General features: G+C 37.5%; 1 protein-coding gene across 8 annotated transcripts in view; it reads left to right on the forward strand.

Moving 5' to 3' along the window:
- The window catches only part of IQSEC1 (IQ motif and Sec7 domain ArfGEF 1), a 379,636-nt gene that overhangs the window by 316,199 nt on the left and 43,266 nt on the right, over nucleotides 1–20,171 (forward strand). For all 8 annotated transcript variants that reach the window (XM_067303830.1, XM_067303829.1, XM_067303823.1 and 5 more), the window contains 2 exons: nucleotides 10,337–10,619; nucleotides 14,108–15,372. In XM_067303830.1, the coding sequence (XP_067159931.1) occupies nucleotides 10,337–10,619; nucleotides 14,108–15,372 (1,548 nt within the window). The remainder of the gene's footprint in view (nucleotides 1–10,336; nucleotides 10,620–14,107; nucleotides 15,373–20,171) is intronic.

Here is a 20,171-nt window from a genome sequence, read left to right on the forward strand (position 1 = left end):
TCTGCCCAAGGATGCAGATGTACTTGAAGAAAAAAGCTGGCCTGCTCAAACTTTTTTCCCAGCTCTGTATACTGTACCTTATTTATTATCATTTCAAATAGTAAAGGGATAAAACCTTAAAATGAGTCAAATGATAGACTTTATCAAGTCTTATATTTAATCTAAGATTATAGTTTTGTTCTATGTATGAAATTTCAATGCCTAGAACACTTTCTCACTCAGTACATAGTATTTCATTAAGGATCTTTAATTTGTGTTTATACTACATCAGCCTGTAAAAGGAGAAAAAAAGAATATTTTCTATCAGGGCCTGAATGGGAAGAGAAAACTCTTTAATTTCTTACAGAACCTGAATGCCAGCAAGCTGATTTCTGTCTCCATGTCATTCAGCATCACCTCTTCCTCCAATTGGCTTGACACAACAGCTGAAGCCACAGCAGAGGTGAATACAAGGTTGGCTGGTATATGAGGCCATGGATTTTTGCATTACAGCAAATGCTGCTTCAGCTGTGCATGCAAATCAGTTCTTTCTCAGCTGTAGAAACTAAATCTCTGTTTTTAAAATTAGCATTCTATAAAGGTCATGTCAAGATAATATAAACATTAGAATGCATGTTAATTTCTTACTATCTTAAAGGTATGTTGTATATAGCATATGTACACTGAATAAGAGAATTCCAAATGCTGAACAATATATTTGAATAAATAATAAATAGTTGAGGTCAAATTCTGCCATGGTTTTGTTGAGAAGCTCTGTGAATTTGTGAAATTCCTCTTACTGTGTAAGAGTTTACACAGGAAAAAGAGGATGAAGTCTGTAGTGGTAGGTAGATTTTCACAGGTTTAATTAAATAGTCAGATGCCACAGATACACTTAACAATTGTTAGCGTTAGTCCCCATAAGAAGGTAAATACCCTTCTGAAGCCTACATGACATTTTCTAATGTTAGCATGTTTTATTTACGCTAACACATCAAGAAGCTGACCATAAAAATTCTATAAAACTATTCTAAATTTGAGAACTGCTCTTCCAGTTAAAAGCCTAAAATTATTATTGTAGTTTCCTCCTGCTAATAGCACTTTCTCTATTTTTTAACAAGTGTAAAATGTGGAATACAGTCTTTGCTAAGCAAACATGTATTTGGTGGCGATTAACACAGATTAGCCAGGGAATGACATTCTCTGTTTTTACTTGGGGTAGAAATTAATGTTTCTAAGCTGTGTGCAAGTTTGTTGATGCTGTCAGACTCATTTGATATTTTTGAACTGCTAAATAATGAAAATAAAATAAAGCTTTTTCTTTAGCAGACAGGCTTCATAAGACAGTAACCAGGACTGGGGGAGGGTTTTTTTACTCTTCTGTAGTAGATACTTATCTGTTAATCAAAATGCTGTCACTGTCTGACTTAGACAAAGATGATGTATAAGGAGTTTAACCTTCCTCCTTCTCCTTGGAAGCTGAAGATAATCTCAAGTAAACTCTCTTCAAAGGGATATTTTTCGTTCTTACATCTATTATAAAGGTTGTTCTCAAAAATGAAGAAGTTGAGTAGATTTTTTTTTGGTTCTCTTCCCATCTTGCTTGTGTGCACCTGCTGTTCCAAAAAATGGTGCATTAATTCCTGCATTCCCTTTCAAAGGGGAGAAAAGACTGTCTCTTCTTTTTTTTTGCCTGCTCTCAGTTATTGTTGGTAGTATATAAGATTGTGGATCAAAATGAAGGGTGGAGAAAAGAGGTATGTGTGTGTTTGATTTTTGATAACTTCCACAGGGTTATTTAGTGAGAATTAAAAGTTGGTAGTGTCCAAATCAGTAGGTGTTGGGATTTTTCCTGTAAGCTCGAATACAGGATTTGGACCAGAGAGCAAATGAAATTTTTGGGATCACATAGTAGTACTTGTCTTTGGAACCTCGATCTCTCTCATTCAATTGCTGTGACTGTTTTAACTTAACCTGGGTGTTATTGGCAGTCTGTCCCACAGAACACTACAGAATAAAGTGGTTGGTTTGTTTATTAGTTGTTACTGTTCACTTCTGAGAAACATGCAAATGTTGTCTGGATTTTTCTTGAAATAATATTTGACTTCAATAAGATGAATTACCTGGGACATTACTTTGATGTGCATTCAAAGGTTTCATTTGATTTTAACAGAAACAGCTGAATTGTTAAAGTGCATTCTTAGTAAAATGATTTGGTCAGTATTTCTTTCCTGGATCAAAGCCTTTGTCAATGACTGTGAATACTGTTGTCCATCATGATGGCTTTGAACTTTTGGCAGCATATATTTGAAGGTAGATTGGTTTGTTAATGTTTATTGCTTTTACTGAATTTGGGATTCGTCTAAGTCATATATATATATATATATATATATATATATATATAAAAATATATGACTTTTTGTTTACTAGAATAGTACAAAACAGAAATGGTAATGAGAACTATATTCTAATCTGTTGCAAATGGTACTAATAATATACTTCTGTTCAAATATTCTCACCCCAGTGGGGAATACTGTAATGTGGAAAAAAAAATACTGAAGAGCTAGTTTGTGTGAACTACATATGGCTAATTTTGCATTTTAAAAAGTTACATTAAGAATTTTTTGTGGAGAGTAATTTGAGATAATACAATGCACACATCAGAGCTTTAAATACACCTCCTCATTTATAGTACAATGCACCACAGATATTGAAATCTAAGCCAACTTTGAAGCAGTGGGGTACACCCTCGTGTCAAATGAATACTTATGTTTGGATTAAGTTGCAGATGGGGAGTCATAGTTTTATTTAGCAGTGTTGTGCTTGTAATTGTGCTTTAAAATTTTATATTCAAATTAGGGCTTAGTTGCACTTGCTAGGGCAAAGTTATAGGCAAAGAATGAATTTTCTTAGAGATTTATCCCTATGTGGAATGCCTAGATTTGACTTAAACATTTTTGCCATTTAAATGTTTTTTTCAGGTTTCATATAGGGAGTGTCTAAGCACACCAGCTGCTCGAGCAGTATATATAACTAGGAGTTATGATTGGAGTTTGACTTTTTCAGCCTCCAAATTTGAAAAAAAGGTGATTGGGTAGAAGACATAGTAGCCCTTCTTTCTTCCTGGGCACTTGGGCATATTCATGTAGAATATTTATTTTTGAGTGGGACGGAAGTTTTATTGGGAGTCATGTTTATGAAATGAAGGTTTTAATTCAGAAGGCTTCACTGTTAAGTTTGCATTTAAATCCATTTCATTAGTCATATGGCAGAGTCCCAAGGTATTTAGATACTTCGTTTGTAGATACCTGGTTAATGTTTATGGACAGAAATATTTCTGTGACAAACAAAGGAAGAAAATAAGCATGTTGAATTGTTCTCTTGGTAAATATAACTTAAAAAGAATCAGGTTTACATGCATTTTTCCTGGAAGTGGGGAATAAATGACATGGCTTCAGGGAAGAGTAGACAAGTTAACAGTAGAGAAGGGACAGATTTGATTGAAGAATTTCATGAAGAGCAATTCATGCAAATGCTCCACAGTTGCAGCAAAATATGAAATCCTAAATGTATAAGTACTTTGTTAGGTTCTTTTTGAATTCAGGTTATGCAGGCTGCCTGGAGCTTTGACTGCCATCTCTGGCAAGCGATGCTCTACCACAGTGGTGCTTTAGTAATTGTCTGCTTCCTAAAGAACGGAACAGGGTAGTGTCATGGTGAAGCTGAGTAATGGTTTTACCATCTGATGCTGACTAGAACGGTGAGAAATTGACTGTTTCTCATACTCTATTCATAATACTTGTGCAACCCTTCCACAGCTTAGGGATAAAAGGATTTTTTGCATGTACCTTTGAATTCATGCTCATTCTTTTGTGGAGATGATAATCTATGGAAACAATTTCTAAGGTGTAGAAGCCCAAACTTACCATGTTGTCATACTTCTCTTCATTATTCAAAACAAATTTTTTACAGAATGAATATAATGCTGAGGTTCTCATGCATGTACCATCTAATTTACTAGGGCCTGTTTTCAATTTCATGTCTTTATATTACACTGTTGAAAGTCCGTTCTGGATGAATGATGAAAATAACTAGTGATTTCAGAGAATGTTCATTGGTAAAATCATTTCTCAAATCTTTATGGTTTTGCTCAGTGGATCATTTGGTTCTACTTTAAGATATTGCATGCAGTTTTGGTTTGGCTTTTACATTATTTAGAAGCATGTTGAATTTCTTTGTTATTTTTAGTTCTAAACAATCTACAGCATTACTGGTCTGAACATTTGGATGATTTCTGTAAGCATATCTTCTCATCATCCTTGTATTTTAGTCCTCCATGCACACTGGGACACTTCTACTGGTAAAATGTGAGTTTTTGAAGGTGAATGGGAATACTGAATAAATCCTTGCATCTGATGTTATTGAGCTGTGTATTTCATCTTTACATACGCATCATTTTAAAGATAAGCTAGTGGGCCTCAATAAAAAAATGAATTTCTGCTTTTCTGGTTGCCATCTCTTTCTTTCATAGTATAGTCTTTCTGAGAGTTAAATGTCTGTGCCCCTGGATCTAGACTCACAGCTTCTCTGATCATTTTGCCATTACTGTCAGTGGAACGAGCAAGTCTGTACTTAGGGAAAAGCTTGGGCTTTGCTCTTCACTGAAATTTAGGGCTTGAGGGCCCTTTCAGTTTCTACTCTTAAGCTCAAATGTCCAAGTTTTTGTTTTTCAAAATTTTGCCCTTATTTTGTTTATTCTTATTTTGCTAAGGTAATAGTTGACAAGATTTGGAACGAAGGGAAGGTATGACTATAAAAGCAAAAAATAAATATGCAAGAGTAACAGTAGATATTCAGACATCCTGAATAATAAGATATTTTAAAATATGGTAGTGGTCTAAGCGATTAACTAAGTGTAGACTTTATGATCAGAAGTATGAACTGAAGGTATAAATTGAGAAACAGGGTAGAGAAGACCTGCCAGGTTTACACCAGGAGAAGAAATATTGTGTTCTGGTCATGGACTATAAAAACTCTACTTGCAGCTGTAAAGGATATCTTAAACTAACTGGACAACTACATTTGGGGAGAGACAGATGGATGAAGGAGAAGAGATCTTTTCCTTAATAGGTAATTCTCAAAGGAATTACCACCTGAAGAGTGGGAAATAACTTAAAAAAACCAGACCTCTTTCTAATTAGCAAGAGCATTCGCTTTATATTTTGTTAGCTTGGATCTATTGTATGCTGCTTGAGTCCAAAAGATACAGCCATGCACCATGTTATTCAGCTTTGACATCTAGACAAGTTAGTTAGAAAATCAGCTTTTGGCAGCCACTGCCTGCACGTTGGTATTACTCTTTGGTTCAGCGAGAGCAGCGAGCTTTGATTCTGTAGCTGCTTGCGCTCGGCGTGCATCATGGGGAAATGCAGTGGGAGCTGCGCTGCGGGGTGACCCTTAGCGCACTGCCCTGCTGAGGAAGCAAACGCATCCTACTCACATGCACGTATGTCGCTTCAGTTGATGTATTCTAATTTAAAAATGTTTGTGGAGTGTGTGGCTTAGGTCTTGCAGGAAATCTAGAGGCATGCATGCAAAAAAGAGGAAAATGCTTGAATCCATCTATATTTGATGTTTAATACTCTTTTGCATTCTTTAGAAAAAGTAAAATTGATCTTATTTTCACCAGTAGTTTTATATATCTATGGAGATATTTGTTTATGTACTCAGTCTGTTTCCATTTTATTGAAATCTTTTTTCTTCCCAATATCGTTAAAATAGTGTGGGGGGGAGGGGGTTAAACATTATTACAAGTTGATGTCTATGCAGGCAGAAACTTCCAGTGTCAACTTCTGATAAAATACTGATTCAGTCAGTGCTGGCCGCTCTTCCAAGAAAGTAGTTTAGATGTAGAAAGAAACATGTTTTTCATAGCTCTGTTTTAAACCTTTGTTCATGCAAAGTCATGTTCATAGTACTAATTATTTTAAATACTTAATTTCCGTTTTCACTGTTTAGCTGCTTCCTTCTGTGCTTTTCTGTAAAACACTGGCAAGAAATCTTTCTTTTTTTTTCTGGCTTGATATAAATGAATCTCTATTTTCTGCTGAGACAGGAATGTGATACTACAATTGGAGTCTGAAAAACAAAAGGTTGATTTCAGCTGTTTTCCATTGTCCTGGTATTACACGTTTGCAGTACTGAACATATTTAAGTTCTCCCTAGTGAAATGCCATTGTATATTGCAGAGAGAGAAACTAAATTCATCCACTAATTTTTTTAAGTACTGAAATTATCAGTAATTGCACTGGACATGTAGATGGCAGCTGCCTCAAATCAGAGACCTGTATTAAGAAGTTATGTTCCTAGTACTACCTGGGACTGAGTCAATGTTTTATTCTCTGTTTTATGCAGTGTACTGAATTTAGACCTAGCTCTTTTTTATAATCTGTGGTTAATTTAAAAGCCTCCTTTTACAGAAGAAGAAACTGATGAACAGAAAGTAACTCTTGTGTTTCTGGAAATGGTAATTCCTTTGAGAAATACAAGGTGCCTGCCTTGAGATAACTGGAAACTGATTTTCAGAGGTGTTCTGTGCTCAGTTGTCGATTTGAGTTTATGCTGATTTGGAATCCTAGAGTGTGTAGTTCTGGAAAATCAGGTCCTGAATATTTCAAGTTAGAAATCCAAAATCAGCAATAGTTTTTTGAAAATGTGGATCTGCTTGCCAGTTTCCTTGTGATAGGGCTGAGATTAGAAGGTAGGTCCCCTGACTGAAGTCACCGCATGTCATTGCACAGTCATCACTTGTCTGATGACATTCCAGTTTGCATTGACTTGCCGTTTCTGTATCGGGGGGAAATAAAACAGTGTTGGCTGGTGCTGCCTGACTAGACTGTCTCTTGAAAAGTTTAGAGGAAGGTGAGTGAAGAAACAGCAGAAGCTGTGCAAACTCTCATTTGCTTTATTCTTATTTGTAAATGCATTTTTGGAACTGCATAGTAATAAAATGGTTCCTTTAAAAGTTCTTGTATTTCCTCCTCATTCTTTGGTAGGTTTGAATGGAGAAGAGTTGATAAATTCAGGTGTGTAGGTTTGATCTTCCAGCCTTTAGGCAGCTCTTAGCTACAGGAGTGTGTGCAGTCTGGCTCAAGAAGCTTGTTAATATGGAGTAGTGCCTAGTCTTTTCATATGTGATGATGATTAAAGAAAGCATGGAAATATAAAAATGGGTAGAAGCAAACAGGATAGGGGACAATACAAAATGGTTAGAGCTGGAGAACTGAAAACAATTGTTTCTGGTTATTGAAGAGGTAAGGAAAGAGTAAAAGATCACAGGAATTAGCGTACAGCATTGGTGGGGAGGAAAGGGCAGGAGAGAAAAAAATCCGCTCATCCATACAAAAAAGGTGTGTGCAAGGCGAATACATAATGTTGCGCTTGAGAGGTGTCTAGCTACTCCCCCAGTCATAGGGGATCTTACTCTAATTGTTGTTGCAAGCCTGCAGCAGAGTCCCTGACATTTGTGTGTGTTTGGGCATTTTCCAGTGGTTCCATCACTGGACAGATGAAAGGTCCTTCTGGACCTACTGTGCTTGGCTCACGTCTCGACTCTGATGTGGCTCAGAGGAACCCTTTTCACACGCAGCCTTTCAGAATAGAGGTGGACAGGATGATCTGATGTGATGCATACTGCTGCTGTACAGGGCTCTGCTTGCACTTACTCCATGGTGGAGCGATGAACTTTGTTGTCCTTAAAACTTCACACAAGACCTATTTATTGAAATATTTCTCCTTTTTGCAAAGATACATAAAGTAGTAATAAAAAGAAAGCAAGCTGTTTTTCTTTGCCAGTGGATTTTCCCTTTTATGAAATTATTCTTACGAAGCTTCTGCTGATTTTAAATTAACGGACAAGGAAGGGTTGAAGGGGAGGAAACCTTCAAATGTGCAGTACCGATTGTGCCTGCTCGTTTGCTCTAAGGGTCTGTCATGCTGGTGTGCAGGAGGCAGCGTGTTGTAAAAGATAATCACTTCCCTGCTTCAAAGGTCAGACGTGTGATGGCAGGTTATAGGCCTATGAGCAAAATGAGATCAAGCATTACAGTCATTCAAGGATTGTATTTATGTCTGTAAAAACTACAAAAGACAAACTAAAAATAAAGAAGAAATCCTCAAACTTTAATCAGAACTTGAGGTAGACCCCCTTCAAATTTTTTCTGACCAGGGCTGTAACCTTTTTGTTGCTGACATTAAAAAGGTTATTAAGTGATCCTTTGAAGGAATCATTATTAAAATGTTGACATGAGATTGTAATTAAGGTAAAACAATTATTAAATAGTTCCCAATTTAGGGGAGAAGAAGACAAAAAAGTCACAGAATCTAGGAAGGGGGAAATATTGATACTTCTTGACTTCCTGCTTATTATGACTGTATTCTGAAACAAATATCCCATGCTTGTTTAGAAATAGGCTTTTAATTAGGAACCTCTGAGGAACAAAATAGTGTGGCCTTGCAAGTCAGCAGAAGAAATGTATTTTATTATTGAAAGGTACAATATGAAGCATTTTAATGTAATACTAATTATTTTAATAGCTATTTTAGACAGAATGATTTGTTTGTTGTTAATGGGTGGTTACACGTTTTCAATGTTGCCAGCAAAACTCTGGATAATTTATCGTTTTTAAGTTGAAAGCCAGCTGTATCATTGAGGGAAAGGGATTTAGTTTCCTGTCAGCTTCCTTTTTGGAAAAAGTGATGTGTGCAGACTGAAAATATTTCCAGCTCGGGTAAAGTATGTTTGTAAATGCCTTTGGGGAGAGTCATATTTTGATGGGCGAAGAAAGGACTTGCTTTCAGTTTTACATGTTTATAGAAACATTTTGAGAAATCTAAGGGGCTTTTTTCTCCTCCACTTACGGAAAAGTACACGCTGTTCAAGCTCGCGGAGTTTGATCAGCGTTAAGCTTGCTCTGCTCTGGCAGTGCAGCCCAGCGGCGAGTGTCCTCGCCCAGCTCCCTCTGTACTTTGAACTGTTGCACGGGCGCGGGGGGGGGGGGGGGGGGGGACACGACACGGCATTTCATTTCTGAGAGGCGGCAGCAGGGCTTTGCTTTTTCAGTTTGTGTACACACGCGAAGGAAAGCAGCACATGAAATAAAAGGCATGGGGAGAGCATGTGGAATTTTATTCCTTTAGAGGATGTACCTGTTCTTAAAACAAAAGGTAGGGAAAGTACTGCAAATGCATATGTTTATGTGGGGGGGGAAATGTGTGTTTCCTAAGGCTTCTGAGTGATTAAAAAATAAAAATTTGTTTTTCTATCAGTGCTCTGTGTACACAGGATGAAGCAAATAGTAAATATTTATATGAAATGTATAGAAAAGAGACACTGTGGAAGAGTCAAAGCACATACACTATTGCAGTGCAAGAATGTCTTACTGTAAATATAAGACAAATACAAATCACCACTGAAGAATCACCATTACTTCAGGATAAGCCTTGACTAAGATTCAGTTTTGAAATTATCACTGTTGTGTGATAGAGTATTTGGTATAAAGTATTTTTCTCTCTTTCATTCCTTAGCAGTAACAGCAGTCATGTGAAAACAGAATGTTTTATTTGTCAGATAGCTTCTATTGTGTATTCCCTACCTGAAACTATTTTCCTTTCATTAGCTAGAAACCTCATCCCTTGGGATGCTTTACTATAGAGCATGCCAAAAATATCCCATGGGAGCATTCTTTTGCTAGCAGAGAAATAGATGAGAGTTCTCCTGTAGGTATTTTTCCCATCTTTAATTTCTGGAAACATAGTAGCTCAAAAGATCCATTAAATCCCAAATTTCCTTTGAGTAAAAGTAAAATAATACTTTCATGTTGAACTGTAATATAATGATATGAAACTGCCATTTTATTTGTCATAGCAAGGAAAAAGATACAAATAGGCATCTGTGGTTTTGAAGCAGACCAACTTGGAAATGGGTGTAACAAAGTCTTTCAAGAAATGAATAGTGTTCATTTATTTTACATGACAGTTTCTAAGTGAGTTACTCAGGATATTACTAATAATTGCTATGTAAAGTTAAATAATGCTTGAAATCTCCATTTTCCTGCTTGACTCATGCTCTAAAGATGACCTCTGCAACAAAAATAGAGATTTGCTTAGGTTACAGTGAAAACTATGGTATTTGACATGGTACCCACATAACCCTGTAATAACTGCATTTGCATTTGAACACAGTGTGCTGAATGTCTGCATAAAATGATACTTAGCAAAACGATGCTATTAGTTGCTGAGAATTTTGGTATATATTACTTATTTGAGGATTTTCCTGTTTTTTTCTTTGTCCGTCTAGTGTTGAGGGCGAGGCTCCAAGTAGTGAAACCGGCACATCTTTGGATAGTCCCTCTACTTACCATCAAGGACCTATAACACACAGTTCAGCTATAAGCCCAGACCATTACGATCATTCTGCTTACGGGCTGTATTCTATCTCCCCTGGGCAACAAAGATCTCGGAGGCCAAAACTTCAGCACTCAACATCCATACTGCGAAAACAAGCAGAGGAAGAAGCTATTAAAAGGTCAAGATCACTTTCTGAGAGCTATGAACTCTCTTCAGACCTACAGGATAAGCAGGTATTTGAACTATGTTATCTCATTTATGGAAAAGGCAGCATATCTGTAAGCTAGGAAGAATCTTCTGATAACTTCAGTTGTGATGCTGAAAATACCATTTTTTCTGCAACCAACTTAGTTCAATATAAGCATAGCATTACTGAGCTTTTTGACTCTTTCTCTGTGCTTCCTTTTCTCCCCCACCCCACCCCTCCCACCCCTGCCCCGGCCAAAGAATCACCTAGAAGATGTTAATAATGTTAAAAGTAAAAACAGTTCTCCCAGGAATTGTGATTTCATGCTTGGGACTCATATTGTTTGTAAGAATGTAACAATGCAAAATATTTATCTAAGAAAATGAGTCATTTTAAACTCAGGATGTCTTTGTTGCTGCTGAAAGAAAGGAAGAAATTATTGCCACTAACATGCTTTCAGGTCTGTGGGATGAATTTGAGGTCTTTGCCTGGTTGAGTAAAACCCAGTAAAACTCCTATAGGCTTTGCTAAGAACTGGATAGAAGCCGTGTAAACGCACAAGCCTAAGGAGGCACTTCTGTAAGACAGTGAACCTCAAGTGTACGTTTCAAGCTTTACTCTGAGTGTAGTCTTATTTGAAAAATGTTTATTGCCATATAATTTCCATATTCATCTTTTGAAACCAATGTCTTGATAGTTCAAGTAAGCAAATATGCAGTATGCACTTGATTTCAGTAATAGCTGGACAATAGCTCACACACCAGTATATGTTTTTGTTAGAGATCTTTCTTGCAAAACGATACTTTGTTTACTGTGAATCTTTGTGGTGTGTTGCACAGTCTCTCCAACTCGTAAGTGAACATGGACAACATGAAAGCAGGTAAAGGGCTGCAGGGAGGAAGTGAGCTATTCCTGATTTGGGGCCATATATTGATGGCATGCTAAATTCATATGGGTTAAGTCTCATTTGCCATCTGTTTGTTTTTCCAAAAGCTAAGCTTACGCCAGCTCTGCTATTAAATTGGACTTCCTTCTGAGCTCTAAAATGTTACTTGCCTTTCCACCTTTGACAGTCATTTTTGCTAGATGTTGCTTAAGGGATTGCTATAGAGTGTTAAGCTTACTAAAGAGGTCTCCTGCACTGCGGATATTCCACAGAGCCTAATTCTGCCTGTCCTTTTATGCCAGTTTGACAGAGAATCAGGGTTGCAGATGTTATTTAGTATTTGTTCAGGGAGTCCTACACAGTAAAAAGTCACAGTGAAGACTGATACCTAGGAGTTGCTTACTGCTTTTGAAAAGCTCTCATTGAAATCTCAGAAGATATATAAGCTATTTAGGAAAATGTCTTAAGACTTTAACCAAAGGCAAGATATGCATTAAAAATTCTTAGGAATTTTAGCCACAAGTCTAGTAGATCATGTAGGTAGTTTCCAAAATACTCTTGATTTAAAATTCCCACCAGAACCCCCTAGTTTATGATACTCAGTGAGGATGTCATTTTCTGTGTGAACCCAAAGGACAGTAAGCTTCTTGCAGGAATAAAGTCCAGACAATTTTTGAGATAGTTTATTTTATAGAATTTTAGATTATATTTAATTTTTTCACACCAGCTTTACAAGTTTTCTTTTCCTTTGGTTTGACATTTAATTTTGAAAGGGCAACTAAATTAATGAGTAATTCATAGTTTGTTTTGAGATTAGTCCAGCAGAATAATCTCTTACAATGCATTACCCACACATGACCTAATGTATACTACTGATAGAAATGGTAGCAAATGGATGACAGCAGTGGCAGGGTTGTGATAGTTCTTATTTTTTTCTTTTTTTTTAATATTCAGAATGCCATACAAGTAACCTCATTTCCTCTTCAGGCAACATGTAATATTAGCCCCACTTTAGGATGAAAGGCTAAATGACTTGTTAAAGACAGACTACAGAAAATTATTCAGAGAATTGCAGATTCCTAGCTCAGAGATCAGTCATAGCTTTTTGAGTTTAGTTGAATTAAGTTTCGAGATACAGTCAGAGGAGCATTTCTTTAGCAGTAGCCCTGTTCTGAGCAGCTAGCTTCCTCAGTTATGCCAGTAACTGTGCATAAGAGTTTATGCATCTGGATACAAAAGCTGATCAGTGATTCAAATTTTAAAAACAACCTAGCCAAAAAATAGATCATTTTTAATGTGGAAGGGGAATGGGAACTGCTGAGCCTTGCAGTAGCACTGAAAAAAATACTTCTCCAACTACGCCCGAATGGTAGACACAATGGGCTAGAGAATATTTTTAGTAGCATTTAACTGCAGCTAGTTACACAGAATGGGGAAAAAGGCCCTCTGTGCATCAATATCTGAACTTAACAGTTGTTTAGAGAGGTCCCTCAAGTATGGGGTGTGTGTGCATGTAAATAAAACATAGGGACTAATGGAAAAGGGTACCTGGATTTGGGAGAGTGGAGAAATGGCATTTGAGTCATTTGAGTGTTATGAAAATTGCATGTGTATAAGCAAAAAAGCTGCCAGAGAACTGGCATTTTGTATGGGTCGTACTACACATACTGATTTATCATGGGTGTTTTGTGTTTGTGAATAATACGGATCCAGCAAAGACTAATCAGGAAGACAGAAATTAAATACTGGGGGAAAAAAAGAAACTAAAAATAGATATTCATCTGATTCGGTGGTTTCTAATAAGTGATGTTTTTTTCATATTTTGGAAGGAAATGTCTGAAAATATCTAATGCATAATATTATTTCAAAGGTATTGACATGTCATTTTCTCTAGGTTGAATTGATAGCATTTATAATGTGTTTATTTTGCATATTCATTCCGTTAATTGGAAATACTAGTAATGTTGAATGTAATTACAAAAATGAAAACAGATTTGAAATTTCCTTTAGAAACTCTGAAAAATAGAGACAGTGTGCATGTTTGTAATCTCTCAGAACAGCTCCTGAACTGTATAATCTGGGAGGTTCAGATTTCCTTTGATACCAGGCTTGGGTGAAACTATGCTACCTGGTTTTTGTTTGTGTAGAAAGTGACACGCGCCTGGTAAGATGATTGCCACTTGTAGAATTTATGACTAAAATATGGCAATTTGTTATACACCTGAATTCCACCCTTGCAACAGCTCTCCCTACAAAGAAATAACAACTGCATCATGCCACATTAGAGTCCTATTTTGTCTGCTTTGACAAGGGCACACCAATCTAAATGTATGAAAACTCAAATTTAAACACACGCACACAACCAGCACCTTCATTTTATGTGACATGGTTCACATACTCATATTTCTGTGTCTGTATTTTTACGGTGGACTTTGCAAATGACTGTCCAGTTCGTTATTTGTGCAGTTGTTAGTCTGGAGCTTCATGGTTTTACTTTCAAAAACAGTATACACCAACATGAAAAGTTCTTGAAAATTATCTTAAAATCATTTTTTGAATGATTTATCTTAAAATCATACTTTGAAGACATTTGCCGAGTTATAACCTGCATCAAGTTACAAAGCGATTATGTTTCTTCCTTTTTATAGGTGGAAATGCTAGAACGGAAATATGGAGGCCGTCTCATAACTAGACATGCTGCTCGTACTATACAAACAGCTTTTCGCCAGTATCAGATGAACAAAAATTTTGAGCGTCTTAGAAGTTCTATGTCTGAAAATCGCATGTCAAGACGCATTGTGCTGTCCAATATGAGAATGCAGTTTTCCTTTGAAGGACCTGAGAAAGTCCACAGCTCTTACTTTGAAGGAAAGCAAGTTTCTGTTACAAATGACGGGTCAAAACTGGGATCCCTGGTACAATCTGAATGTGGTGACCTTGGAGAGTCAGCTACAATGAAGTCTCCAGCAGCATCTACTGATTTTGCAGATGCTATAACAGAACTGGAGGATGCTTTTTCCAGGCAAGTGAAATCTCTTGCAGAGTCTATTGATGATGCACTAAATTGCCGTAGTCTTCATTCTGATGAAGTCCAGACTCCAGATCAAGTCAGAAGTCGTGAAATGGAAAGAGATAGTTGTACTCAAACTAAACCAGCAATCCATAATGTGGATCACAGGAAGCTTGATGAGATGACAGCATCATACAGTGATGTTACATTATATATCGATGAGGAAGAGTTATCCCCACCCCTTCCCCTCTCCCAGTCAGTGGATAGACCATCCAGCACAGAATCTGATTTGAGACTCCGATCAGTGAACTCTTCTCAAGAGTACTGGTCCATGACCCACAAAGATGATAAAATAGACACTGATACAAGCTGCAGGAGCACCCCTTCACTGGAATGTCAGGAACAGAGGATGAGAATGGATCATCTGCCATTGCTAACTATAGAGCCACCCAGTGACAGTTCAGTGGACTTGAGTGATCGCTCAGAGAGAGGTTCATTAAAGAGACAAAATGCGTATGACCGAGGAATCACTAGTCAACAAGGAAGCCCAAAACACATCCCTCACAGTATTCCTGCCAAGATTATATCCCGAGAGGAACAGGAGGCAAGACATAGGCCTAGACCTATAGATAGTCATTTAGCTATTAATGGCACGGCAAACAGGCAAAGCAAATCGGAGTCTGATTATTCGGATGGAGACAATGACAGCATCAACAGCACTTCCAACTCTAATGATACAATAAATTGCAGCTCAGAATCTTCTTCTAGAGACAGCCTAAGGGAACAAACCCTGAGCAAACAAACATACCACAAAGAAACTCGTAACAGCTGGGATTCCCCTGCCTTCAGTAATGATGTTATCAGGAAACGCCATTATAGAATTGGACTAAACCTTTTTAACAAGTAAGTACAGTGTTTCCTCCTTCTCTCTGTGTTTGGTAGAATTGCAGCCACTGGACAAAGAATGTTTAACTTGTGTCAGATAAGTAAGACTGCAGTCTGACATTGGCTTTTCCGTAAAAGAAAGAAAGAAAGAAAAAGTACATTCCTTTAATGGAGATGTGGGAGATGTTTAAAGAAGTAACACTTAAAAAGAAAAAAACTGTTCTTGAAGATCAGAATAGACAGACAATGCAATAGGCCATTAGGTCAAACAGCTCCTTTGCCTGCTGGTGGTGACTGTTCATGTTAAAGGGGCTTGCAAGTAAAGTAGACATCTTCACAGTTAATCTGCTTTGCAGGAGGGGGAAGAAAAAAAAGGTAACTTTGTATTATAGTAAACTATTAAAAAGGATCAGATCCTTTCTTGTTGAAAGTTGTTTCTTTCATCCTGACCTATTTTTGATGTTTGTAGAATCAATAGAATAGATTCAAGATTTCTTCCTGCCCTAGTCATGTAGGTGTGGGAAGCTTGTCATATGGGCATTAAAAATAACAAGCAGTGTGAGATGAGTTTACCTGTTTAACTTAAGCAGGACCTGAAATTTGTTCAGTAGATTTCATCAAAACTTTGATATGAAAAAACAATGCACTGAATATATTATGCCAAATATTTTAAATACAGCATTATCACAGAATATATATTTCTATCTATGTCTATTAATTTTTCCACTTACGGAGTTTAAAATTCTTATAAAGTAATTTTCTTGAGCTTCTTTATATTTTGTTGAAATATTTTTGGCATTGCTGTATGGCTGTAGAAAACCATGAATATAATGACAGAGGGTAGCAAACAATACACTTCTGAAACTCTGTCTATTCACATTACTGGAGTTGCGTAGATCTCATCTGAACTGTCATAATCTGAAGGTAAGAATGGGTAGGTGCTTGGCACTAGAATTCTCCGTGTGTTTTCTTCACTGCACTGTTGAAGCCTCACAGGCCAGTGTCCCTGCCTCTAGCATGGGCTCAATGTAGTTGCCTCCTCAGACTTATCCTGGCACTAGCGCTTCTAAAACTCCTCAGAACACTCAGATGAGAGATGCTGAGTGACAAAATTCATTCTGATTTTTCTTCAAAATATTGTCGGCAGCTCACAGTGTTGTTTGTAGAAGCTTTTAAAATTCTCTGCTGAGTACTTCAGGATCTCTATATGAAAACTGTGTAGCTTCTGAAGAGCTAGGAGATATTTCACAGTGTGTTGCCATAGACCTTGCCTCACAATTTCCTACAACTTAAGTAATTTCAGCCCTCCTTTTCAGCTAGCAGTTCTGTGATTTGTTTTGTTTGGATTAATAGGTCAGTGGTTCATCATATAATAAATATGTTGTAACATTGGAAATAATTTAAGTCTTTTGATGCCTTAATGTGAGGTTATGCATTACAATACTAAATATGGATCAGGCAAGTTTGGCTGTGAAAACTTTCAAGTTTGTTTTTAAATCTTTGTAAAAGAAGTTAATAGGCCTTTTTAGGAGTCTTTGACCAATTGGAAGTGTGTAAGTCAAAGGATCTTTGCAAACTTTTTGTGCTCATGAAGTAGGCTGGGCAGGAAGTTATGGCAGTTTGCTTTTTTAGGGTATTTGAAAACTCTAACACCCTTTGGTGGTGGAGGGAGAAGGTGCTGGTACTGTCTGGCTGATGTTTAAAATATTTAGTGTTTGCTCATTATTTATGTAGTAATTAAGACTTAAACAGTCTATGATCAGTGAACTTCAGGCTTGATAATATAGTCTTTTGAGTCAATGGCAGAAGGTGGAGGAGAAAAGGGTGAATGGAAAAAGTGCTCAAGCAACATGCAGAGATGAATGAGAGCATTGGAAATTGTCAGATGCTTCCCAGTCATATCAGTAGGAGGCTGAGAGTGAAAAATAAGCACCAAAAATAGAAAAGAATAGAGGAGACTGAAAGGCATCTAAGACATCTTTCTGCATTGACTTGAATGCTGGAGAATAGATTTTAAAAAATGTATATATATTTTTATACTTATAGCTATCGACTGGCTTGGAGATGACTTTTTGCAGTTTCTGAGCAGTGAATTCTAAAACATAGCACTGCATAGAACTCCAGGCAGCAGCTCCATACGTGATCTTCTGCTGTGTTTTTCATTCCCTTCACCCTGTTTTGTCTCCTGTATTGATATAGAACTGAAGATTCTCAATACCTTCTGGTGAGAGCTCAGACAGTCCCCCATTAACCCACATATTTTGCTTTTAATTGTGGCTCTTCAAGTCCACAGGGATTGTGACATTTCATTAATAGCTTTATTTCCCCTTTTTGCTGTGTCAGGTATTAAACCATCACAGAATCTGACAGAGCATGAATCTATACCCTTTCAAAAAGGTAGCTGGGAAAACTTTTGAAGCTTTGTTCTTCAAAAAGTTCATAAGGAGAATATGAGAGTATATAAGCAGGATTACAAATTGCATTTTTGAAGTAACTAAAGAGATATAGATTGTTTTGGGGCACTCGAAGAGATTTACAGGTGATGGGTTTTTCAGTGTGAAGAATCTTTTCTGCATAGTTGCTTTAGTTTCAATTAATTTCTGAGCAGCATGCAAATAATATAAATTAGCCCATCATTCTCAGCATATGAGGAATGTCATAGCATCTTATGTGTCCAAACATTTCTTGAAAAATAAGTCACATCCAAGATGCCAGTTCCTTTGAAGTCTGCTATTTCGCATGTAGGACAACGAAAAGGAGCATTGTCCAACCTGAAGTTCGTTGTTACACACATGCCAAGTTGGCCTGCAGGTCAAATGGACTGTTTCACAAATCAGTCCCATCTCCTCAGTCTCTGTCATGACGTGACCAAAATGCAACTGCCCAGCATCGTGTATGAGAACGGTGTGCTTCCTCACTCAGTCCTGTGTTGCAAACTGCTTGTGCTTCCCATCGTGTGACCAGATGTGTACCCACAATGTGATAAGATGCTTTTTTTAATCTACTCTCCAGTGTTCGAGTCAGTGCAGCAAAATCATTGGGATGTCTTTTGATCAGGTGATCATCCATGACACGTTTATGATTGTATAGTGAGGGAGGAGTACAAATCTCTGCAGTGAGTTCCTGAGAGGATGTGTGCTCCACCCATGCGGAAGGACTCTGCACAGAACTGAAAAGCAGCAGCTTTGGAAGCTACCTATTTTGAGAAATCAAGATTTTTCCAGAAGTTTGTATGTAGCAGAGGAAATTTTAGAGCTGTCTTTTACAAGAAGTTCATGTTAATTTTATCATATCTTTGAAATCTTTCTCACAAATTAAGAATCCCAAACCTTAATTAACAAATAATCATTTCATTTCTTTCTGGTGTATGAAGCTTGGTTGAAATACCAAAAATTTAGAACCGAAGAAAGTAAATGTTTGACTTTTAGTAGAGAAAATATTTTTGCTTAGTTCACTAGGAGTGTTGAAAGAGTAGGGTTTTAAAACACATGAAAAGTCACTATCCCTTGCACCATTGAAATTTCAGGAGGTACTTCATGATTTTTCTGGCTTTCCTTTCACAATAATAATTTTCAGAAGCCAAAGTGCAGTTTTCTTACTAGTGGCCCTTTATTAGAATAGCTGATTATGGGTGGAATAGAAGTTAAGCATGACTGGTTCTAGCATGTCTAGTTCACTTAATTGCCATCTTTACATTACAAAAACAAAACATTAGTAACATAACAAAATATTTGTAGCTCAAAGGTCATTGGAGAATGGAGAATACAGGACAGTAGAGAAGAAAACTCTAGGTAAAGTGGATACCATATTTTATCAGTTTTATCACTTGATCATAGAATTTTTTTCAAACTATAACTTGGCACTCAACTTGGGACCTCAGTGTTGATTTTTAAAAGTGTATTTTTTAAAGATGTTCTGTGGTATCCACTCTACCAGAACATCTGCTATCACCAAAACAGAATGATTTCTGCAGAAGAAATGACAGCAGCTCCTGTACGTACTCAGGCTTTTGAATGGCAGTAGTGAACATCCCCTGCCAGTAGGCTGCCAGGTTGTGTGTTAACATTCATTGCCTTGCGAAAGGAAGGGCTGCAGGTACGTGCCCAAAGTACAAGGGCTCCCAGGGAAGCCTGGTGATGCAGCTGTGTTGAATTAGGCATTTTCCTCAGCGTGCTCAGAAAGGGATGTGGTCTGGGAGAAATGACTGTAGAAACCATTCTTTCCTTGTAGGCAGGAGGAAAACACTACCTAGAAGAGATTATTTTGCAGGATCCCAACCCTGCCCACGCAAATCCAGCCTTTGAGACTGGTTTGCTTATGAACAAGGCTTCAAGAGGGCTTTTGACTGCTGCTTAAAAAAAGGGGGGGTGGGGAGGACTGATTTTGTTCTTGTGTTTGTTTTGACTGCAGTCTGGAAATACCAGGTTTACCAGTTACTGCAGCCCAATATGGTAGGATATTCAGGTTCTCTTCTGCTACTGGTGCACTGATAGTTCCAACAGATTAAATAGGACGGGATGGTTTAACCTCAGCGGTCTGAAGAAACACGTCCTATCCTTGCGTCAAATTTGCCCTCAGTAGCAGCAGATCCTAATTCTGTGCTGCGCTGTGCACACATAGGAAGAACTATATTGCCAGATCCCTTTCCGCTCTTGTGCCACCCCATACAGTGGCAGCAAGTCTGGCGCCCTTCCAGTTATTTGTGGCTCTGAGGTGTGAGTAGCAGGGCAATGTTTGTTGGTAACGCTGGCCCCGATTCCTGACTCCTCGCACTGAAGCATGGCACACCCAGTCAGACGGTATGGGCTGGAGTGTGG

Source organism: Apteryx mantelli, chromosome 12 (assembly GCF_036417845.1).
Source record: "Apteryx mantelli isolate bAptMan1 chromosome 12, bAptMan1.hap1, whole genome shotgun sequence".
Classification (NCBI taxonomy): Eukaryota; Metazoa; Chordata; class Aves; order Apterygiformes; family Apterygidae; genus Apteryx; species Apteryx mantelli.